Below are 18,835 nucleotides of genomic sequence, written 5' to 3' on the forward strand. Positions count from 1 at the left end.
CCCATCAGACGGCTCTATAGTAACTTGCATGCTCAGCTTAGCCGAGTGTGCAGGTTTATTCCATGAGTGATAGAACTTCTCTTCAGAAGAAGAGGTTTGGACATATTGGGGGTCATTTACTTACCCGGTCCTGTCGCGATCCAGCGGCGCGTTCTCCGACGAGGATCCAGGTCTTCCGGCGATTCACTAAGGTCGTGCGCCCGATGTCCACCAGGTGGCCCGCTGGAGTTCACCAACCTATTCCTGGTGCACGTGAGTGATTGATTTTGCGACACAATTAGTTTTTTAAATTCCGCGTTTTTGCAGAATCCGTCGGGTTTTCCGATGGCCACGCCCCCTGATTTCCATCACATGCAAGCCGGCGCCAAAATCCGATCGCGTGTGCCAAAATCCTGGTGGAATTCGACGTAAAAACGGAAAAATTCGGGAAACCAGACGAAAGTGCGGCCCCTGAGCCCTTAGTAAATGAGCACCATTGGGGCAAATTTAATTACCTGGTCCTGTCGCGATCCCCAATTGGGACGGTTCGACGAGGATGAAGTCCGGTGCGATTCATATAGCTCGTGCGCCCGTGTTCCTGCATGTGTCGCTTCCGGAGTTCACCTTCTTCTTCCCGCTGCATGTTAGTGCGTGTCTTGCGACACAATTCGAAATGTTAAATCCTGGGCGTAGTCTGAATCTGTCGGATCGTCCGTAGGCCCGCCCCCACAATTTGTATTGCGTGCAAGCCGGCGCTGCTGCACCAAAATCCCCTGTTAAATGCGGTGCAAAACAGAAATTGTCAGGAAACCCGACGAAAATGCGCTCCGTGGCCCCTTAGTGAATGTGCCCCATTAAGATCTGGATTGCACTGAAGCCCCACATATATACATTACATGGCACCTGCTGAGCCTCTTGTGTATAGTGTAGTATTAGCAACTCTTCCCTTGGGAGCACCGTTTGTTGTACAGGGGTAAAGCGGCTGCTAAATTTTTATATGATATGTATGGGCAGATAATGCGTTTGCGTAATTGGGAGCTGCAGTACCCCAACACGACCACTGTACAGTAGATGGAGCCTACGTTGTGTCAGTCATCAGACCCCCGGCCATCGGACATTGACGACATATGATAAATAGAAGTCATCAATATCTCTAACTCTATAGACTAGAGGTGCTGAATGAGCTCCACGTGGCACCACGTGGCCCAGATATTCAGGTTTTTTTAATGTTGTATTTTGTAATGAATTATGATTGTACTTTTTAACAAGGATTATTTAACCATTTACCTGCCGTCACGGTTGTCTATATGTTTGTGAATAAATCTTAATAACTCATTGAATTCTGTGTCGTTATTTCAGTGATCGTTATGGATGTGCGGGGGGCGATCCTATAGGTAACATAATAGGTATATAATAAGGGGCCCACTGTTTTAGGGGGCCCCAGCATCTAGAGTATTGGGTGTGAATGTATGTATATGTGATGTGTATATGCTGTATGTGTGTATATGTGATGTGTATATGCCGTATGTGTGTATATGTGATGTGTATATATGTGATGTGTATATATGTGATGTGTATATGCCGTATGTGTGTATATGTGATGTGTATATGCCGTATGTGTGTATATGTGATGTGTATATGCCGTATGTGTGTATATGTGATGTGTATATGCCGTATGTGTGTATATGTGATGTGTATATGCCGTATGTGTGTATATGTGATGTGTATATGCCGTATGTGTGTATACGTGATGTGTATATGCCGTATGTGAGTATACGTGATGTGTATATGCCGTATGTGAGTATACGTGATGTGTATATGCCGTATGTGTGTATATGTGATGTGTATATGCCGTATGTGTGTATATGTGATGTGTATATGCTGTATGTGTGTATATGTGATGTGTATATGCCGTATGTGTGTATATGTGATGTGTATATGCCGTATGTGTGTATACGTGATGTGTATATGCTGTATGTGTGTATATGTGATGTGTATATGCTGTATGTGATATGTATATGCTGTATACGTGATGTGTATATGCTGTATGTGTGTATATGTGATGTGTATATGCTGTATGTCTGTGTATATGATACATGGGTGTATATGCTACTGTATATGTGTATAGGCTGTATATATTGTGTGTGTATATGTGATGTGTATATGCTGTATGTGTGTATATGTGATGTGTATATGCTGTATGTGTGTATATGTGATGTGCATACATTGTATGTCTGTGTATATGATACATGGGTGTATATGCTACTGTATATGTGTATAAGCTGTATATATTGTGTGTATATACAGTATGTATATTTTTTAAGGGGTAAGTGGGGCCACATTCAGTAGTCTACTATGGGGTCCTGCCTCTCCTAGTGACACCACTGATGGAAGTATGATGTGGTCTGGATTGTGTGTGCAGACTAGAGATGAGCGCACCCGGAGTTTCCGTTTAGGTTCAACCGCACAACCTGGACGTATTACAAATTTATGCCCTTTGCTATTGGCCATGGCCACGGTTGTCCCGGGCTAGTAGCAAGGGGTCTCAATTTTCTGGATTGACCAATCCGGGAACGCGTCCAAGTTACGCGGCTGAACCCAAACTGAAACTACGGGTCGGCTCATCTCTAGAGGAGACGTCTGAGGGTTCTCCTTTCCTTCTGAGCTCAGGACAGCAGAATCAGTACAATGGACCATCAAGAATATCACCACTGGCCACGGATTCCTCCCTGTAGGGTCAATGACCAATACCCCCCCCCCCCCCCAGCAGCCCCATAAAAAAGTATTTCTGAGATTGAAGTCTCCTTGGTTATCACACGGTATCACATGTTACTGAGAATAGACAATAACTGAGAAAATAACCCGGCGTAACGTGCAAACATGAAATTCTTCATACACAACTACATCATCACCCTACAAAGAGACTAAGTCCATACAAAGCCTCGTAATGCTACAAAGTGTCCGAACTTGTAACCAGGACGCGCACAATCTGTATCACACATAATGGAGGAGACATCTTACATGTCTGGTTCCCTTCTGTGTAATATGTTGGTAAAGAATAATTAGCATGTTACTATCATAGGAATTAGGAATTCGAGAACCGGGCGTTATACCCAGCTGTGTGTAGACGTCACTTTCTGGCTTCCTCTTTGCCTATTTTTTAGTAATATGTACATTCATCCACTAGAGGGCGATCTACTCCTGATCAATGAAACTGGAAGTCACGCAACCAATGGCCGGTGCCTATAGCTCCCTGTCCGAAGACTAAATGCAGATTTAACTTAAAGGAAATGTCTATAAAACTGATGTCCTCTTACTAGCAAGAGACACTTTACGTCACTGCTTAAAGGGCATGTCTGGAAAAAAAAAGCAATGATTGCTGCAGTTTTTTTAGCTCTTGATTTTATTACAGGAGGGGGACAATGTTCACTTTGTTACCATAATAGGCGGTGGTGCAGTCATAATGTATGCGATGCAGGATGAAGGATACACAGACAGGTGACATGTCCTCCAGCCACTACCATGGAGTCATCTGACTGCACCTGAAGTGCATTGCATGTGCATCACGTGATGCCAGGGGCTCAGATGTCACATCTTTCTTATCTCAGCTTTCATCACCGCTCCTGCTGAGAGCTGCAGTCCTGCTGCATAACCGTGGGGGTATATATTACACTCAGTTATACTGTATGTCCCCCGGTGCCGTGCTGGATGCCCTGAGCTCAGCTGAGGACATTTACCACCTTTTACAAAGGTGATAACATCCGGACACCTGTGTAAAGCGCAGCTTCCACTGTAAGAACCAAGCCATGGCCATCGGTTCATGAAGTCGTTATACTCAACAGATTTAACTCATAACCCTAATTCTACCAAGCAAACTTGGAATAATCTTGATGTTTGGGCAAAAATAAAAATTCTTAGTTTTTTCTAGGTCTATGTTGTTAGGTCCATATCCAAGTGCATGTCCTCCATACCACATACGACCCCAACATCCTCATCATGGCCACAGTCGTGTACACCGATTTTTGACCTTTTGCACTCCAAAAGCGTGTTCTCCGACCCATGACATTTGACCTCATCCAGGAGAATTCTTAGCCCCTTGCCCTCCCCGAATTCTGCCTTCCTGGCCACCTTCAACACGTAGGGGTAACCCAACTGTCTGCAGACCACAGAGCCCGCCCTGCTATCGAATCTGTCATTGCAGATTGTCCCCCATTCCCCGTTGACGTGGATCTCCACCCTCCCTCGGTCAGGTTTTTTATCTTCATTGATCAGGCGGACGGTGCCGTGTTTGATCTTTTTTGTGATCCTCACTTTTTGCTTCCTGAGGACTTTCTTCTTCATGCGTTTCACCATTGGACCTCTCTTCCCCCCTGTCCTACTACTGAAGTCAGTTCTTCTCGTGGGGCTCGGTGATGTGCTTTTTGGGTATTGGGTGTATCTGGAGTGGGACGTTCTCTGGTTGGGAGGGAATGTTGAGTGTGGCTTTCCTTTGGTGGTGATGAAGACATCTTTTAGTTCACTCTGCCATCCTTTGGTGGGAATCCATTGATTTGTTGGCCGAGAAGTCACAGTGACCTTCCTTCCTCTCTTAGCCATGGTTACCCCTTTCTCCATCTTTGGATGTGGTGTTACAGTTTTTCTTGGCCTTGGTGGCTTAGGGACAGGGGCAGCTGTAGCATATCCGGGGGTGGTCATTCTCCGGTAGGTTGTGCTCGCCGGTGTTGCAGCAGTAAAGTGAGGCTCTAATGTTGTGCTGAATCTGGTTGTATCTTGCAATCTGGTTGGGCTTGTGGTTGGAGCAGATTCAGTTGTCATAGCTTTGGACTTTAGAATAAGTTCTGTGGAAAATAAGTAAAAGAAAATGGGTAGAAATGAGTAGATTTGTTCTACCTGCAAAATTTCTTGCTGTTATGTGACCTAAAGCCACATATAAGTTGGTGACGTGGCCAGATATGGATGCAGAATAATAGATTTCTCATACACAAGACTCTTATGTGCTTGGATACAGCTCTCCAGATTGTTACTCACTTTGCTTTGGATAGAAATCCATCAGTTTTCCTTTGACCGGGACGGATCGAGGATTCAGTGCACATTTGCCTGGAGGAGCTCTTCTGCGAAGACAAATGAGAAGAAGAGAATGGGGCCGATTTATCAAGCGCTCTAAAAGTAAGAATGTGCTTAGCAATCACAGCTCCCCATTAAAATATTCATGAGCACTGGTAAAATGAAAGCTGAGCTGTAATTGGTTGCCAACTTGCCCCAATGTGTGATTCAAGTTACTGCCAAGATAACCCAAGATTTTGGAGGAGTCAGTGGTCAAAAAACACGAATAGTTGGACGTCTGATGACCTTGACATTGGGAATGTTTCCATTTCCTCATAGATTATGGTAAACGGGAGGACTATGGGCCACACAACATGAGTACATAATAGAGTATTGTGCTTGAGGCCTTCGTCTGCCAGCTCCATGTACCACTACAAATATGTAAGAAGCTTAAGGCCCAACTATTTGGAGACTGAAGACACAGTGCCGGCTACATGGCAGATCACAGGCCTCTTCCACACTATGAGCAAAGTTCTTTCTTTCTCGATCTGTAAAGTTGAAGCAGCATTACTTTGAAGGATCCACTATCTTGTACATGACTCCTGCGGCCACCGCTGCGCTGGGCGTCCCCGTGGACAAGAAGTACAATTCACCTTTAAAAGAAAAGAGAAATTAGTAAAATTTAAGAATTCCATACGTTCCAACGTGTTTACGCCCTCTTATAGTCAAGATATAAGGACGAGTCAAATAAGGTGAAGACACGGCTGGTTTGGCAAAAACTGAGAAAAATGTTGGATGGTTCTACGTCCACTGGCCACGATCTAGAGATATTGAGAAAAACCTTGTGGTAAATTATATAATAGAATGTTATGAGTTAATAGGGCATTAAATTGATATCAATGGATTGGAAGATTGGCTTCCAGGGTGGGTGTAGGTGTCTTTCATCCCTCTAGCAAATATTATGTGCATTAGATAGAGAGCTCATGGATTTCAGTTTTCGTTCGGCCACGCCCCCCGATTTCCGTTGCGCACATGCCAGCGCCGATGCACCACAATCCGATCGCGTGCGCCACAATCCCGGGGCAATTCAGGTACAATCGGCGCAAATCGGAAATATTCGGGTAACACGTCGGGAAAACGCGAATCGGGCCCTTAGTAAATGACCCCCTATGTGTTTACTGGGGCCCAGGTCTCCTATCACTATTGACCCCTCCCACTTGCCTATGACTTGACACAGACCATATGACTATATAATGTGTTACCTGCCTCATCCTCTCCAAATGATATTATATAAGGGTAATAGGCGTTGATGAGTTTGGGGAAGTTGCAGGTTTGACCGAGTCCCATGCAGATTTCTGTGTAGTCCCATTGCTTTCCGTCCTTGTCCTCTTTTAGAGACATTAAGCGCCTGGAAATGAGAAAAATCATCACATAAGAGAAACTGAGATTCATGTGTATTACAGATCAACTCTACCCCAAAGACATATGGAACCAGTAGGCGATCACACGTATAGCATAAGGAGCGTCTCCTCCTACAAGGAATTGTCCTGGGTGAATTCTATGGTCAAGCGGCTAAATCCTCCTCCGCATCCACATGATTTAATGCTCCCGTGAATCTTGAATTTGCATTTAATTTTAATAAAGTCATATTGTTTGTGTCCAAATTTTTCCACAATCTGTCAGAATTCCTGAGATATTTAAGGTTCTGTGCGTTGATACAAGTTATCAATCAGTGTAAAGTATAAGTGCACAATGGGGGACACGTATCATAGATGGTTTTTTTCTTTGGTTTATATTTGAGACATTTGGCGGCTCTTTTTTGCAGCTTATAAAAAGAAGAAATGTAAATGCCAAAATGTATGAATCAAAAGAATAAAATAATAAAAAAAAAGATAATGTGCAAAATGTGAAATATTTAAAGCTTGTGAACTAATTCCAATCTACAGTGTTAAAATAGGGTCCATGAAAAAAATTCCTTCCATTTCACTTGCCCTGGACCAGGCGCCTAAATATTTGCAATAATAAGCAAAAAAAAAAGGGATTTATAAGTGAAAAATTACACAGAACATCTGGAAAATAAAGATACATACGGCACAAGGGGCAGACTAAGGGGCACTGGAAAAACAACAGCAAAAGTCACAGTGAAAAGTCCCAAAAATGAGACAATTTATCCAGCAGAAATAAAGATACATGTCCCCCAATATCCCCCAATGTTCTATTAGTCACAGATATTCTCACCCACTCATGAAGTCTCCAAAGATGTATCGTCCTACAAGATTGGGCATTTGACATCCGCGATAGACGTAGCCTCCAGTAACCGACTTCCCAAGTGAATGAGGATAGGCGAATATCGGTAAGATGTCATCTGAAAATGGAAAATGAGGAAATACTACAGAACACATTGGGAGTAGTAGTTACACCACGGTTATCGGAGTCTTCCTCAATCTGTAGTGAATATAAAGATGAGACACTCCATGTGATGTACAGATGTGATGACTCTCGGTGACGTGGATGTGCCGTACACTCAGACACCGGTGGACGGGTTGTGAAATCTTTCCGGGACTCTGTGTGACAGATGACTGTGTTGGCTCCATTGTGGTAATATATGTGCTGAATTGTGTCAAGGTCTGGAATATATTCAAACCAACTACATTGGGCTTGTCTCCAGCCATTCACTTACTGTTCTCAGCCAGAACTAATTGTGATATACTATGATCCCCTATTCCGGGAAATAAAAATGAATGACATAAGGGAAACTGTCATCCGAAAAGTGGAAATTGTGTATGTGGACCAATCTGCATTTGCTTGGATAAAGATTTCACGAACGTGGCAGAACTTATTAGAGGAAACAAAGAAACAAGAGAATGGGGGTCATTTACTTACCCGGTCCATTCGCGATCCAGCGGCGCGTTCTCCAACGAGGATTCGGGTCGTCCGGCGATTCACTGCGCCGAGGTCCGTCGGAGTTCACCATCCAATCCCTGGTGCATGTGAGTGATTGACTTTGCGACACAATTCGTTTTTTAAATTCCGCGGTTTTTCAGAATCCGCCACGCCCCCGATTTCTGTTGTATGAAAGCCGCTGCCGATGCACCACAATCCCCAAACCTGGGGAAATTCGGCGCAAATCTGAAAAATTCGGGAAACCCGGCGGAAAAACGCGATTCGGACCGATAGTAAATGTGCCCCAATAATGTCTTTATTTTGGGATTGGCTTCAGGGAAGACAAGCGCCTGTGTCGGTATCGGTGGTGGTGGTGGGGTCTCGGTGGGAAACCAAGTAACATTGGAAATGGAGCCGCTGGTTTTGTTATTTTTATGAAGTCTTACTATAATTTACCCCTTTCATGGGTCGTCTGGGTCATGCACAAAGATGCTTCAGGTCTGTTTGTCTAGAGGTCAATACTGAGGTCACAATGACCTGCCCTGAATGTCACGTCAAAGGGCAACATCACGGCAATAAGATCCCGGTACTGGAAGTAGCTTTATATAAGACCCGGGTGATGCCTTCAAAACTCTTTTTGGGCTATTGATGTCCAATTGGCATCAAAAGCATAAAAGTTAATTGACATCCCGTCTGTTGTCTCTTACCAAGTGAAGCGTTATTACACAACTTCTTGTCGTAACACGAGAACCCTTCCTTTGCTCTCCAGCCATAATTGCCTCCCCTCTGGATGACGTCCACCTCCTCAAACTTGTTCTGGCCCACGTCACCACAAATAATGCGTCCACGACCCTTCTTGGTGACGGGATCTCCTCTGTCCACCGAACATCTCCACATATTCCTGGCACCATAGGCGTAGACCTCGGGCCTCGCTGCGCGGTCACGGAGAAAGGGATTGTCCACCGGTATGCGGTACGGCGGACCTCTGTCATTTCCCGTCACGTTAATGCGAAGGACTTTTCCCAGCAGAGAAGACCTGATGATAGACACATCCATTAGAAGATGTAGATGTGATTATCCCTCCAGATGGGGTAATTCCTCCATAGCTTCCCCTACATTATAAGAAGCACATACAGTATCTCTCTGAAGTTTCCCATCTTCCCATCACTTTCACCCCTGTGGGTATTTACTTACTTGTTTTGGGCATTCCCAAATTCTCCAAATGGGTCTCCAGCTCGTCCACCATCTCCAGTGAATATGTACAGATATCCGTCTACTCCAAACAGGATCTGGCCGCCGTTGTGGTTGGACGCCGGCTCTTTGACTTCTATGATAATTCTACGGAGTAAACGTATGAGGTCACATCATCTCATAGAAGAGGAAGCACCACAGAGTGAAATAAGGGATTGTCTAATAAAAGCGACACAAGGACCAACTCTCAGAACAACATCTCCAGGTAATTATGCACAAACCTGGTTCCCAACAATAAGAATACGATGGGGCACATTTACTTACCAGGTCCAGTCGCGATCCAGCGGTGTGTTCCCCGACGAGGATTCGGGTCTGCCGGGATTCACTAAGGTCCGTGCGCCCAATATCCTGCAGGTGTCGCTGCTGCGCTGAAGTCCGCCAGAGTTCACCTGCTTCTTCCCGGTGCATTTGAGTGCTGATCATGCGATCTTGTGACGATTTTTTAAATTCAGCAGTTTTTCCGAATCCGTTGGGTTGTCCGACAGCCACGCCCCCCCCCCCCCATTTCTGTCACGTGAAAGCCGGCACCGATGCGCCAAAATCCATTCGCGTGCACCAAAATCCCGGGGCAATTCGGCGCAATTTGGAAATCATCGGGAAACCCAACAAAAGATTGCGATTCAGACCCTTAGGAAATGAGCCCCAATAAGTTCATCACAAAGTGTCTGGAAACCTAGCAATCGGGATTTTTGAGTATCCCGTTTGCCTGCAGAGCCGCCCCAGAGGAAATTAAAGGGGTTTTCCCACAAAGACAAGTTAGGCCTTATCCACGGGATAGCGCCTAACTTGCTGATCAGTGGGGTCTCAATGTTGTGACCTCCAAAGATTGTGAAAGCGAGGGGTCCAACTGACCTCATCGCTTCTCAGACGGCCGCGCATGACTGTTCTGCTCCATTAATCTCTATGTAGCTGATGGAAATTGCCGAGCTCTGCGCTTCAATGATCTCCTTCAGCTCCATAGAGTTAAATGGAGCAGAACAGTCATGCGCGGCCGTCTGCTCCATTAGTCTGAGAAGCGATGAGGGGTTGGTCAGACCCCTCGTTTCCGTGATCTGTGGGGGTCTCAGCACTGAGACCCCCACTGATCAGCAAGTTAGGCCGTATCCCATGGATAGGGTGTAACTTGTCTTCGTAGAAAAACCCCTTTAAGCATTACGCTTATTTCGGACAATAGGGTTCCGGGCAGATCCCCAAGTATAGAGACACAATAGTAATAGGGATCGCCAAGAACATTCCCTATAAAATGCTTAGACTGTTAATAGTTTTCTATAACTGTGATTATTATTCCCCGTGTATTATGTGTGTGGTTGTGCAGAACTTCTGGTGATGTGTGGGGGACGCGCCTGCGGAGATGTCCCTACACCCCCCTCCTGACCAGTATATGCCGAGTCCTCACCACAAAGTATATATTACATCCCGCCAGACAATTAATATGGAAACTGCTCCGTCACATCCTCCTCTCGGATCACTCTGACTATAAATCAGCCGGAGGAGGGAGACACAGGGCGTCAGGGCCGATACAGGAGCCCATGGACTGGGGGCCAAACTCACTGTGGTCACTCTCAAGCCTAGAAAGCCAAATTCCTTGTGTACACGGTAATATTAAAGACCACAGCCGACAAGCCTGGTCTATTCAGATCTCCACCAATGCGTCTCCACTCCCCCCACCCCCCCAACCTCCACCAGTGAGGCTCCTAAGAACATACATGTATCAAGGAGGTTAAAACTATTATTTCCTAAAACAGCGCCACCCTTGTCCACGGGCTGTGTTTGGTATTGCAGCTATGACACAATCATTTTAATGGGAATAATTCACCACGAGAAATGCTGCTTCTGTAAAAAAAAAGACTGTATACTTTATCTTACACACTGTCTGAAAGCTATAGCCATAATATAAATGATTGAATGTCCATGATTGGGAAGTGGTTTTGTTGTGGATCTTCAGTTGTTGACCTTTTATTAAGACCCTGTATTCATTCATGTAGTTATCTCAAGTAGGGGCACTAACAGGGCCGGCGTAAGGGGGCGGCAAACTGGGCATTTACCCAGGGCCCCCTGTGCTAAAGGGGCCCCCTGCATGTGGATTTTTGTGGGCAGAGGATGTATTGCTCCTTTAATGGTTGAATGCCCGGGTGAAGATGCTTATAATCTATCTCCTCTCTATATATCTATCATCTATCTGTCTAGATAACTCCTATAATTTGTCTAGTATCTATTTATAAATCTAGATTGTCTTTCATATTTATCTTCTATCATCAATCTCCCTGTCATCCCCTATAAAGTTCTCCTACAGTCCCATATTACAGACACTTACCTTACTACTGTGTGTAGCTACAAAGTGTTATTATTGTGCAGGACTAGAGGAGCCTCTTACTGACAGAAAATAGTTTTATTTTGGGGCCCCACATTTAGTTTTGCCCAGGGCCCCACTTTGGCTAAAACTGATTCGCACTGTGTTTTTTGACATCTGATGTAATGATAGATCCCACTATATGCACATACACTGGGATTTGTCATCCCCCTCAAATTGGGAAGAGGATTGAAAATCTTCTGCCTATATTCAGGGTGTTTCCTCCTCCCTGCTGACCAAGCTATACGTTCAGCAGAGGCCAGGGAGGGATCCAATACTTTGCATCCAATGGCCTCACCCTAGCATGTACATCACTCAGGGAGAAGGATGGAAAGACACAACTCGCTACAACCTTCCACTATGTGTTTTTCACAATCTACAACTTATACTGTGCAGATGGAGGCATGGATGTATCTACCAGTATTTGCCTTCAGATACACTCAGCATAGGCGCCACGAGCTTTCCCGGTATATATGTATATATACATGCTGAGCGTATGAAGAAAAAACAAGATGTAGCCCAATAAGCACAACATTGCCCCCACCCTTTTCCAATACTCATACCGTTCAGATGTGTGATCCGCCATGTTCACGTCTTCCGTAGATACATGGAACTCAGAGATCCGTATCCTCTCCTCCTTCTTGGCGTAGATAGAGTAGTAAACATAGAATTTACCATTGTGTTTGAAATTAGGATGCATAGCGATACCCAGGAAACCCCTTTCGTCTCCCGCCCAGGGGGATGTTAGCACGGCTTTGGATACATTAAGGAAGGGCTTGTCCACTCTTGAGCCATTTTTGAGGTAGGCCCATACGTAGCCCATTTGCTCTGCTATGAAGAAGCGATGGGTCCCGTCATTGGCATGAACCATGGCGACCGGATTACGTAGTCCATTGGCTACTTCTTGTAAGCACAACTGGAGACATCCATCGTCATCCTCCTTCATATTCCCAAGTCCGGTGTTCAGTTCCGCATTGGTCAAGACATTGGGGTAACAATAATTGACATCATCTATGGTCAGGAGACGGCAGAATTTACCAACATCTTTTTCTATATCCGATAAGTCCCGGTCCTCAATGATCAGGCTCAATGTGGAGCGGCATCGGAACCAGAATTCAGTGCAGTAGTTTCCACATAGACCAGGGAGGTCCCGGAGAGGGGTATTGGCATCTTCTGCGTCATATAAATGGGCTGCATAGGGGGAACATTCCTAGGAGGAAAGACAAGACCGGCTGATCATAGAGTTATGAGAAGATTATGTCTAGAATGTTTGATATTTTTACCTTTACCCTTTTCACTCTCAAAATGCTTCTTGCTACAAATTGTGGTGCCCCATATCCATTGCCATAGTCCCGCCTGAGTTATGGATGGTGAAAGCCAAGAACTGGTCTCCACCAACCACAGAGAATATGGTGGCAATCCATACCAGCCAGACCAATGGCACATATCATAGTCTATATCAGTGATGGGGAACCTTTTAGACACCAAGTGCCCAAACTACTACCAAAACCCACGTATTTTCCGCAAAGTGCCAATGCAACAATTTTAGCAGTAACTTCCCTGCTCTGTCACAGGTTTAAATTGTATTGGCACCTGAGGACACCAATACAGTAGAAAGAAGAAGAAGAAGTTTGGGTTATCATTGTAGCTTCCTTCTGGGGTCCTGGGCTGCCTGGGACTGTAAGAGGTCCTGAGTCCTGTCTGGTGAACCCTGTCCTGGGGTGATGGCGCAGGTGCCCATATAGAGGGCTCGGAGTGCCACCTCTTGCACCAGTGCCATAGGTTCGCCACCACTGGTCTATATGGTCCATGTAGGCAATAAATTCTGTGGTTACTTCTTGTAGCAGGTGTTAGTGCGTGTGATATGTGTGCCGAGTGCTCGGATTAAGCAATCTTAGTTTTTCCAGGAGGCGCAGGCAAACACGGAGCAGATGAAAGACTATAGGACCTAACACGGCGTAGCAAGCACTTGTCACTAGTCGCTCTGCCTGCAGGGGTCTTCCCGCCAGGCCACCAGCCCCTTTCTCTAGTCTCTGGCCCCCGTGTATACTTTTGGCTTCCAGACATAGCTTTCCTCTCATCCTCTCACAAGGGGTTTCCGTGAAGACCACAATGGGGCCTTGTGCTGCTTCCTCTCATACATGCAGAGTATTCCCTGTCCGGACGCCAGCTGTAATATTAACCTTACAATCTGCCCTGACTGCCTGCGACATGCAGGAGAACAGAGTGGAAAATTAGCTAAACTCATTAATTATCACCAGTGTCTGAATGAAACCAACAACACATTACCGCATTACACGGAGCATCTTATACATGGTCTCACAAAGGTCTCACAGTCTGCAAACCAACGTCAAGAATAGAAGACTAGGAGTGAAAGCAGCGAGGAGACGTGTTGTGACCGGGAGAGGAAGGAGGGGAAGAGATTTAAGACCATGAGGAGGTCAAGCTGGAGCCCATGTGGGAATGTAAACAGCGGTGGGGTTAGAGGAAGCAGAAGATGAAGACCCTGAATAGGGAGGAGGATGAACATCTAAGACGTGGAAGGCAGAAGATCCCATAAGTGAGTCAAAAGCAAACCCATGGGAGCCACAGAATCTGCCCCCCATAAACCTAGACCGTGCCCCTGAACTGTAAGCCCCTGCCCTATCTAAGGTAGACCAACAAAATCCAAACTATGCCTACAAGGTAGCATTACTAGTTAGTGAGGGGTAGAAACTATCGTGAGTGAGTAAAATTGGCGAAACACTAAAGTGTAGGACATGGAAGCAGGTGGATTCTTCGAATGAATGAAGTTTGGATACACAGAGCCAAGAAAGAGAAGGTAAGAGTGGGGGATGCTCGAAAGAGAATCAGGAAAGAGGTGGGAGAAGAATAAAAAGTAATGAACGTAAAAGGAAGGAAGTGTCTAAGAGGGAGCAAACTCCAGTGGAAACTCCAGGACAATCCAATGGGAGAGGGAATATCAGTGGAACATGATCTGGACGTTTGGTGGCTGACCATGGGAGATAATAGCGTCAAGGACCTGGTGGATAGAAGATACCAAGTAGTATGAAAATATTATTTAAAAGGCCCGAAGGGAAGTGGAGATATTGGAATAAGTCATGTTTTTTGGGGGAAATTTCTGGGGTTTTTTTATAACATAACAATGGAACTCCTGCCAGGGCGGATCTACTGTGTGATGGAGCCAATGGATCCCAGGAGATCTTATTGATTATAAAAGGGTCTGTTGGGTTTGTGTTCTGGTGCCTATGATTACTGGGTTCTGAAAATTCGAGCAGAACCTCTGATACAGATGTGAATGTATCACTTAAAAGAGTTTTCCAAGTTACAAAACCTGTTTCTTACAGTTATTGGGACGCAATGTCGGACCCTTGTATCTCGGTCAGTGTCTTACGTGTCCTCTCCTGCAATGACAAGACCACCCATGGCTTAGAGTGAAATTGTGTGATTCTTGTTGCGGCGCTGAAATGAAACACTTACTGTCGGGTTACCCCCCAAAATGACTTTCTGGTTCTAGGGGGGAGACGCTTTACAAACCCTTTAGGTAGGTTGGGAAGGAGGAGGGTGAGACAATTGATGTTTGCATTAGGGGTTAACAGAGGTGAAGAAGAGGGTAAAAGGATAAATTCGGTACCTGGCACAGGATATTCCGGATGTAGTCTCCACAGACATTGATCCCGGTGTGGTCCAGGAATTCGGAGATGTAGCGGAACTTGTCAGCGATGGCTTTGTCCTGTTCTACATCGCAGCAGCCAAAAGAAGAATAAGTTGTGCAAAAAGCCAGGGGCTGTGAAGGCTGAAATGGGGGCTTGTAATCCAAACACTGTGGGTGAGCCTGCACCACCCAGGCGCTGGTGACCAGCACTAGCCACAGAGCTGGATGGAGGGTCATGGATGCCAGCGGATGGATCTCCAGATATCTAGACGTCTCCTCAGACTTTTCTTTGTTCCTCCCTCAGATTAGTCATTCTCTTCCCCCGGCCTCCACTATATGTGTGGGAACGGCTCCCTCCATCCTGTATAGAATCAGAGAAACCCAATGAGAGACTCTCTAGAAATCTGGCATCTCCATTCCAACTCTTCAGGTTCTCTCCAGAAGGTTCCTCATCTTCTCACACCGTGGCGTCTTCTCCGCGTGTCTCATCCCCGTCTGTCAGCGTTTCCCCCACACCTAAGTCCTGTCAGCTCCGGCTCTCGTCCTCTCCATCTGTACTCGGGGCTGCAGAATATGATCCAGTCCCCTCCTTCTTCTACAATCCGGCCCCGATTGTCTCTCATCGCCTTCCAAACCTTCATCTCACGGCAGACTGGGACCTTCTGGGGCGAGCGCTGCCCTAGAAATCTCTGCACGTCAGGATCTTACTGCGCAGAATGATACAGAATGGCAAATGTACAATGTGGGGCTCATTTACTGATGTGACATTGAAAGGAAAAGATACAGAATGAAAAATGTTCAATTGACACAATGGGGCAGATTTACTTACCCGGTCCTGTCACGATCCCGCAGCGCGTTGTCCGGCGTGGATTCGGGTCTGCCGGGATTCACCAAGATCATGCGTGTTTCTGCATCCGTTGCTTCCCCGCTCAGGTCCGCCGGAGTTCACCATCTTCTTCCTGGTGCATGTAAGTGCTTGATCTTGCAACACAAAACCTTTTTTAAATTCCGCGGTTTGTCCGAATCTGTCGGGTTGTCCGATGGCCAGGCCCTCGATTTCTGTCGCGTAAAAGCCGGCGCCGAGGCACCAAAATCCGATCGCGTGCGCCACAATCCCGGGGCAATTCGGCGCAAAACGGAGATATACAGGAAACCCGACGAAAGTGTGGCGTATGGACCCTAAGTAAATAAGCCCCAATGTGATGCAATGATCCACAGGAAAAAACAAGCACCGATAGTGGGTGTTACTGGTGGTGGGTTAGCGTTTGGGTTTGGTACCCGGACCTGTAGGTCTTAGCCAAACACAAACTTGAACAGGTCCGCTCTTGCAAAGAGTTTGTATGTTCTCTCTGTGTTTGTGTGGGTTTCCTCCGGGTCCTCCGGTTTCCTCCCACACTCCAAAACATACTGGTAGGAGGATTAGAGTGTGAGCCCCATTGGGGACAGGGACTGATATGGCAAGTTCTGTGCAGCGCTGCGTAATCTGTGTGCGCTATATAAATAAAGAGTGCAAAATGTTATAATACTATACGTCAGAACATGGAGAAGAGGATTACCTGATACTTATTTTGCTCATTAATACCTTTTGAACAGCTCAGATGACGCGTTGGATTATTAGTCAGGGTCATGACCAGAGATGTTTTCCTGCGTCCATATATATTTGGAAACAGAATATTAATAATAGATCTTTTCTAACAAGGCAGCTTAGATACAGCAGCTCAGTTATATGTAAGGGAGATGTCTATATACTGGCAGCTTAGATACAGCAGCTCAGTTATATGTAAGGGAGATGTCTATATACTGGCAGCTTAGATACAGCAGCTCAGTTATATGTAAGGGAGATGTCTATATACTGGCAGCTTAGATACAGCAGCTCAGCTCTATGTAAGGGAGATGTCTATATACTGGAAGCTTAGATACAGCAGCTCAGCTCTATGTAAGGTAGATGTCTATATACAGGCAGCTTAGATACAGCAGCTCAGATCTATGTAAGGTAGAGGTCTATATACTGGAAGCTTAGATACAGCAGCTCAGCTCTATGTAAGGTAGATGTCTATACACTGGCAGCTTAGATACAGCAGCTCAGCTCTATGTAAGGTAGATGTCTATATACAGGCAGCTTAGATACAGCAGCTCAGTTATATGTAAGGGAGATGTCTATATACTGGCAGCTTAGATACAGCAGCTCAGCTCTATGTAAGGTAGAGGTCTATATACTGGAAGCTTAGATACAGCAGCTCAGCTCTATGTAAGGTAGATGTCTATACACTGGCAGCTTAGATACAGCATCTCAGCTCTATGTAAGGTAGATGTCTATGCACTGGCAGCTTAGATACAGCAGCTCAGCTATTTGTAAGGCAGATGTCTATATACTGGCAGCTTAGATACAGCAGCTCAGCTCTATGTAAGGGAGATGTCTATATACTGGCAGCTTAGATACAGCAGCTCAGCTATATGTAAGGTAGTTGTCTATATACTGGCAGCTTAGATACAGCAGCTCAGCTATATGTAAGGTAGATGTCTATACACTGGCAGTTTAGATACAGCAGCTCAGCTCTATGTAAGGTAGATGTCTATATACTGGCAGCTTAGATACAGCAGCTAAGCTTTATGTAAGGTAGAGGTCTATATACTGGCAGCTTAGATACAGCAGCTCAGCTTTATGTAAGGTAGTTGTCTATATACTGGCAGCTTAGATACAGCAGCCCAGTTCAATGTAAGGTAGATGTCTATATACTGGCAACTTAGATACAGCAGCTCAGCTCTATGTAAGGTAGATGTCTATATACTGGCAGCTTAGATACAGCAGCTGAGCTACATGTAAGGTAGATGTCTATATACTAGCAGCTTAGATACAGCAGCTCAGCTCTATGTAAGGTAGATGTCATGTCTATATACTGGCAGCTTAGATACAGCAGCTCAGCTCTATGTAAGGTAGATGTCTATATACTGGCAGCTTAGATACAGCAGCTCAGTTATATATAAGGTAGATGTCTATATACTGGCAGCTTAGATACAGCAGCTCAGTTATATATAAGGTAGATGTCTATATACTGGCAGCTTAGATACAGCAGCTCAGCTCTATGTAAGGGAGATGTCTGTATACTGGCAGCTTAGATACAGCAGCTCAGCTCTATGTAAGGGAGATGTCTATATACTGGCAGCTTAGATACAGCAGCTCAGCTCTATGTAAGGTAGATGTCTATATACTGGCAGCTTAGATACAGCAGCTCAGCTCTATGTAAGGGAGATGTCTATATACTGGCAGCTTAGATACAGCAGCTCAGCTCTATGTAAGGTGGAGGTCTATATACTGGCAGCTTAGATACAGCAGCTCAGCTCTATGTAAGGTAGATGTCTATATGCTGGCAGCTTAGATACAGCAGCTCAGCTATATGTAAGGTAGTTGTCTATATACTGGCAGCTTAGATACAGCAGCTCAGCTCTATGTAAGGGAGATGTCTATATACTGGCAGCTTAGATACAGCAGCTCAGCTCTATGTAAGGTGGAGGTCTGTATACTGGCAGCTTAGATACAGCAGCTCAGCTCTATGTAAGGTAGATGTCTATATGCTGGCAGCTTAGATACAGCAGCTCAGCTATATGTAAGGTAGTTGTCTATATACTGGCAGCTTAGATACAGCAGCTCAGCTCTATGTAAGGTAGATGTCTAT

The 18,835-nt window shown here is 45.4% G+C and overlaps 1 protein-coding gene across 1 annotated transcript; it reads right to left on the reverse strand.

Annotated features, from left to right (window-relative positions):
• Positions 1-3,378: 3,378 nt before the first annotated feature.
• LOC140076995 (HHIP-like protein 1) lies at positions 3,379-15,858 on the reverse strand. Its single transcript, XM_072123819.1, has 9 exons — positions 15,141-15,858; positions 12,070-12,716; positions 9,100-9,243; positions 8,613-8,941; positions 7,261-7,387; positions 6,285-6,430; positions 5,594-5,675; positions 5,008-5,090; positions 3,379-4,817 (listed from the first exon to the last, which is right to left on the reverse strand). The coding sequence occupies exons 1-9, from the start codon at positions 15,396-15,398 to the stop codon at positions 3,910-3,912; spliced, it is 2,724 nt and encodes a 907-aa protein (XP_071979920.1). The 5' UTR covers positions 15,399-15,858; the 3' UTR covers positions 3,379-3,909.
• Between the last annotated feature and the right edge of the window lie 2,977 nt (positions 15,859-18,835).

This window comes from Engystomops pustulosus, chromosome 9, assembly GCF_040894005.1.
Source record: "Engystomops pustulosus chromosome 9, aEngPut4.maternal, whole genome shotgun sequence".
Lineage (NCBI taxonomy): Eukaryota > Metazoa > Chordata > Amphibia > Anura > Leptodactylidae > Engystomops > Engystomops pustulosus.

Excerpts from the sequence above, each read along its gene's own strand:
- LOC140076995 (XM_072123819.1), bottom strand. The coding sequence starts at position 15,398 with ATGACCCTCCATCCAGCTCTGTGGCTAGTGCTGGTCACCAGCGCCTGG. Across the intron at positions 8,942-9,099 it reads TTTGGGAATGCCCAAAACAA|GTCTTCTCTGCTGGGAAAAG; the intron begins GTAAGTAAATAC and ends GTCTATCATCAG. Across the intron at positions 5,676-6,284 it reads ATTTGGAGAGGATGAGGCAG|GTGAATTGTACTTCTTGTCC; the intron begins GTAACACATTAT and ends TTTCTTTTAAAG.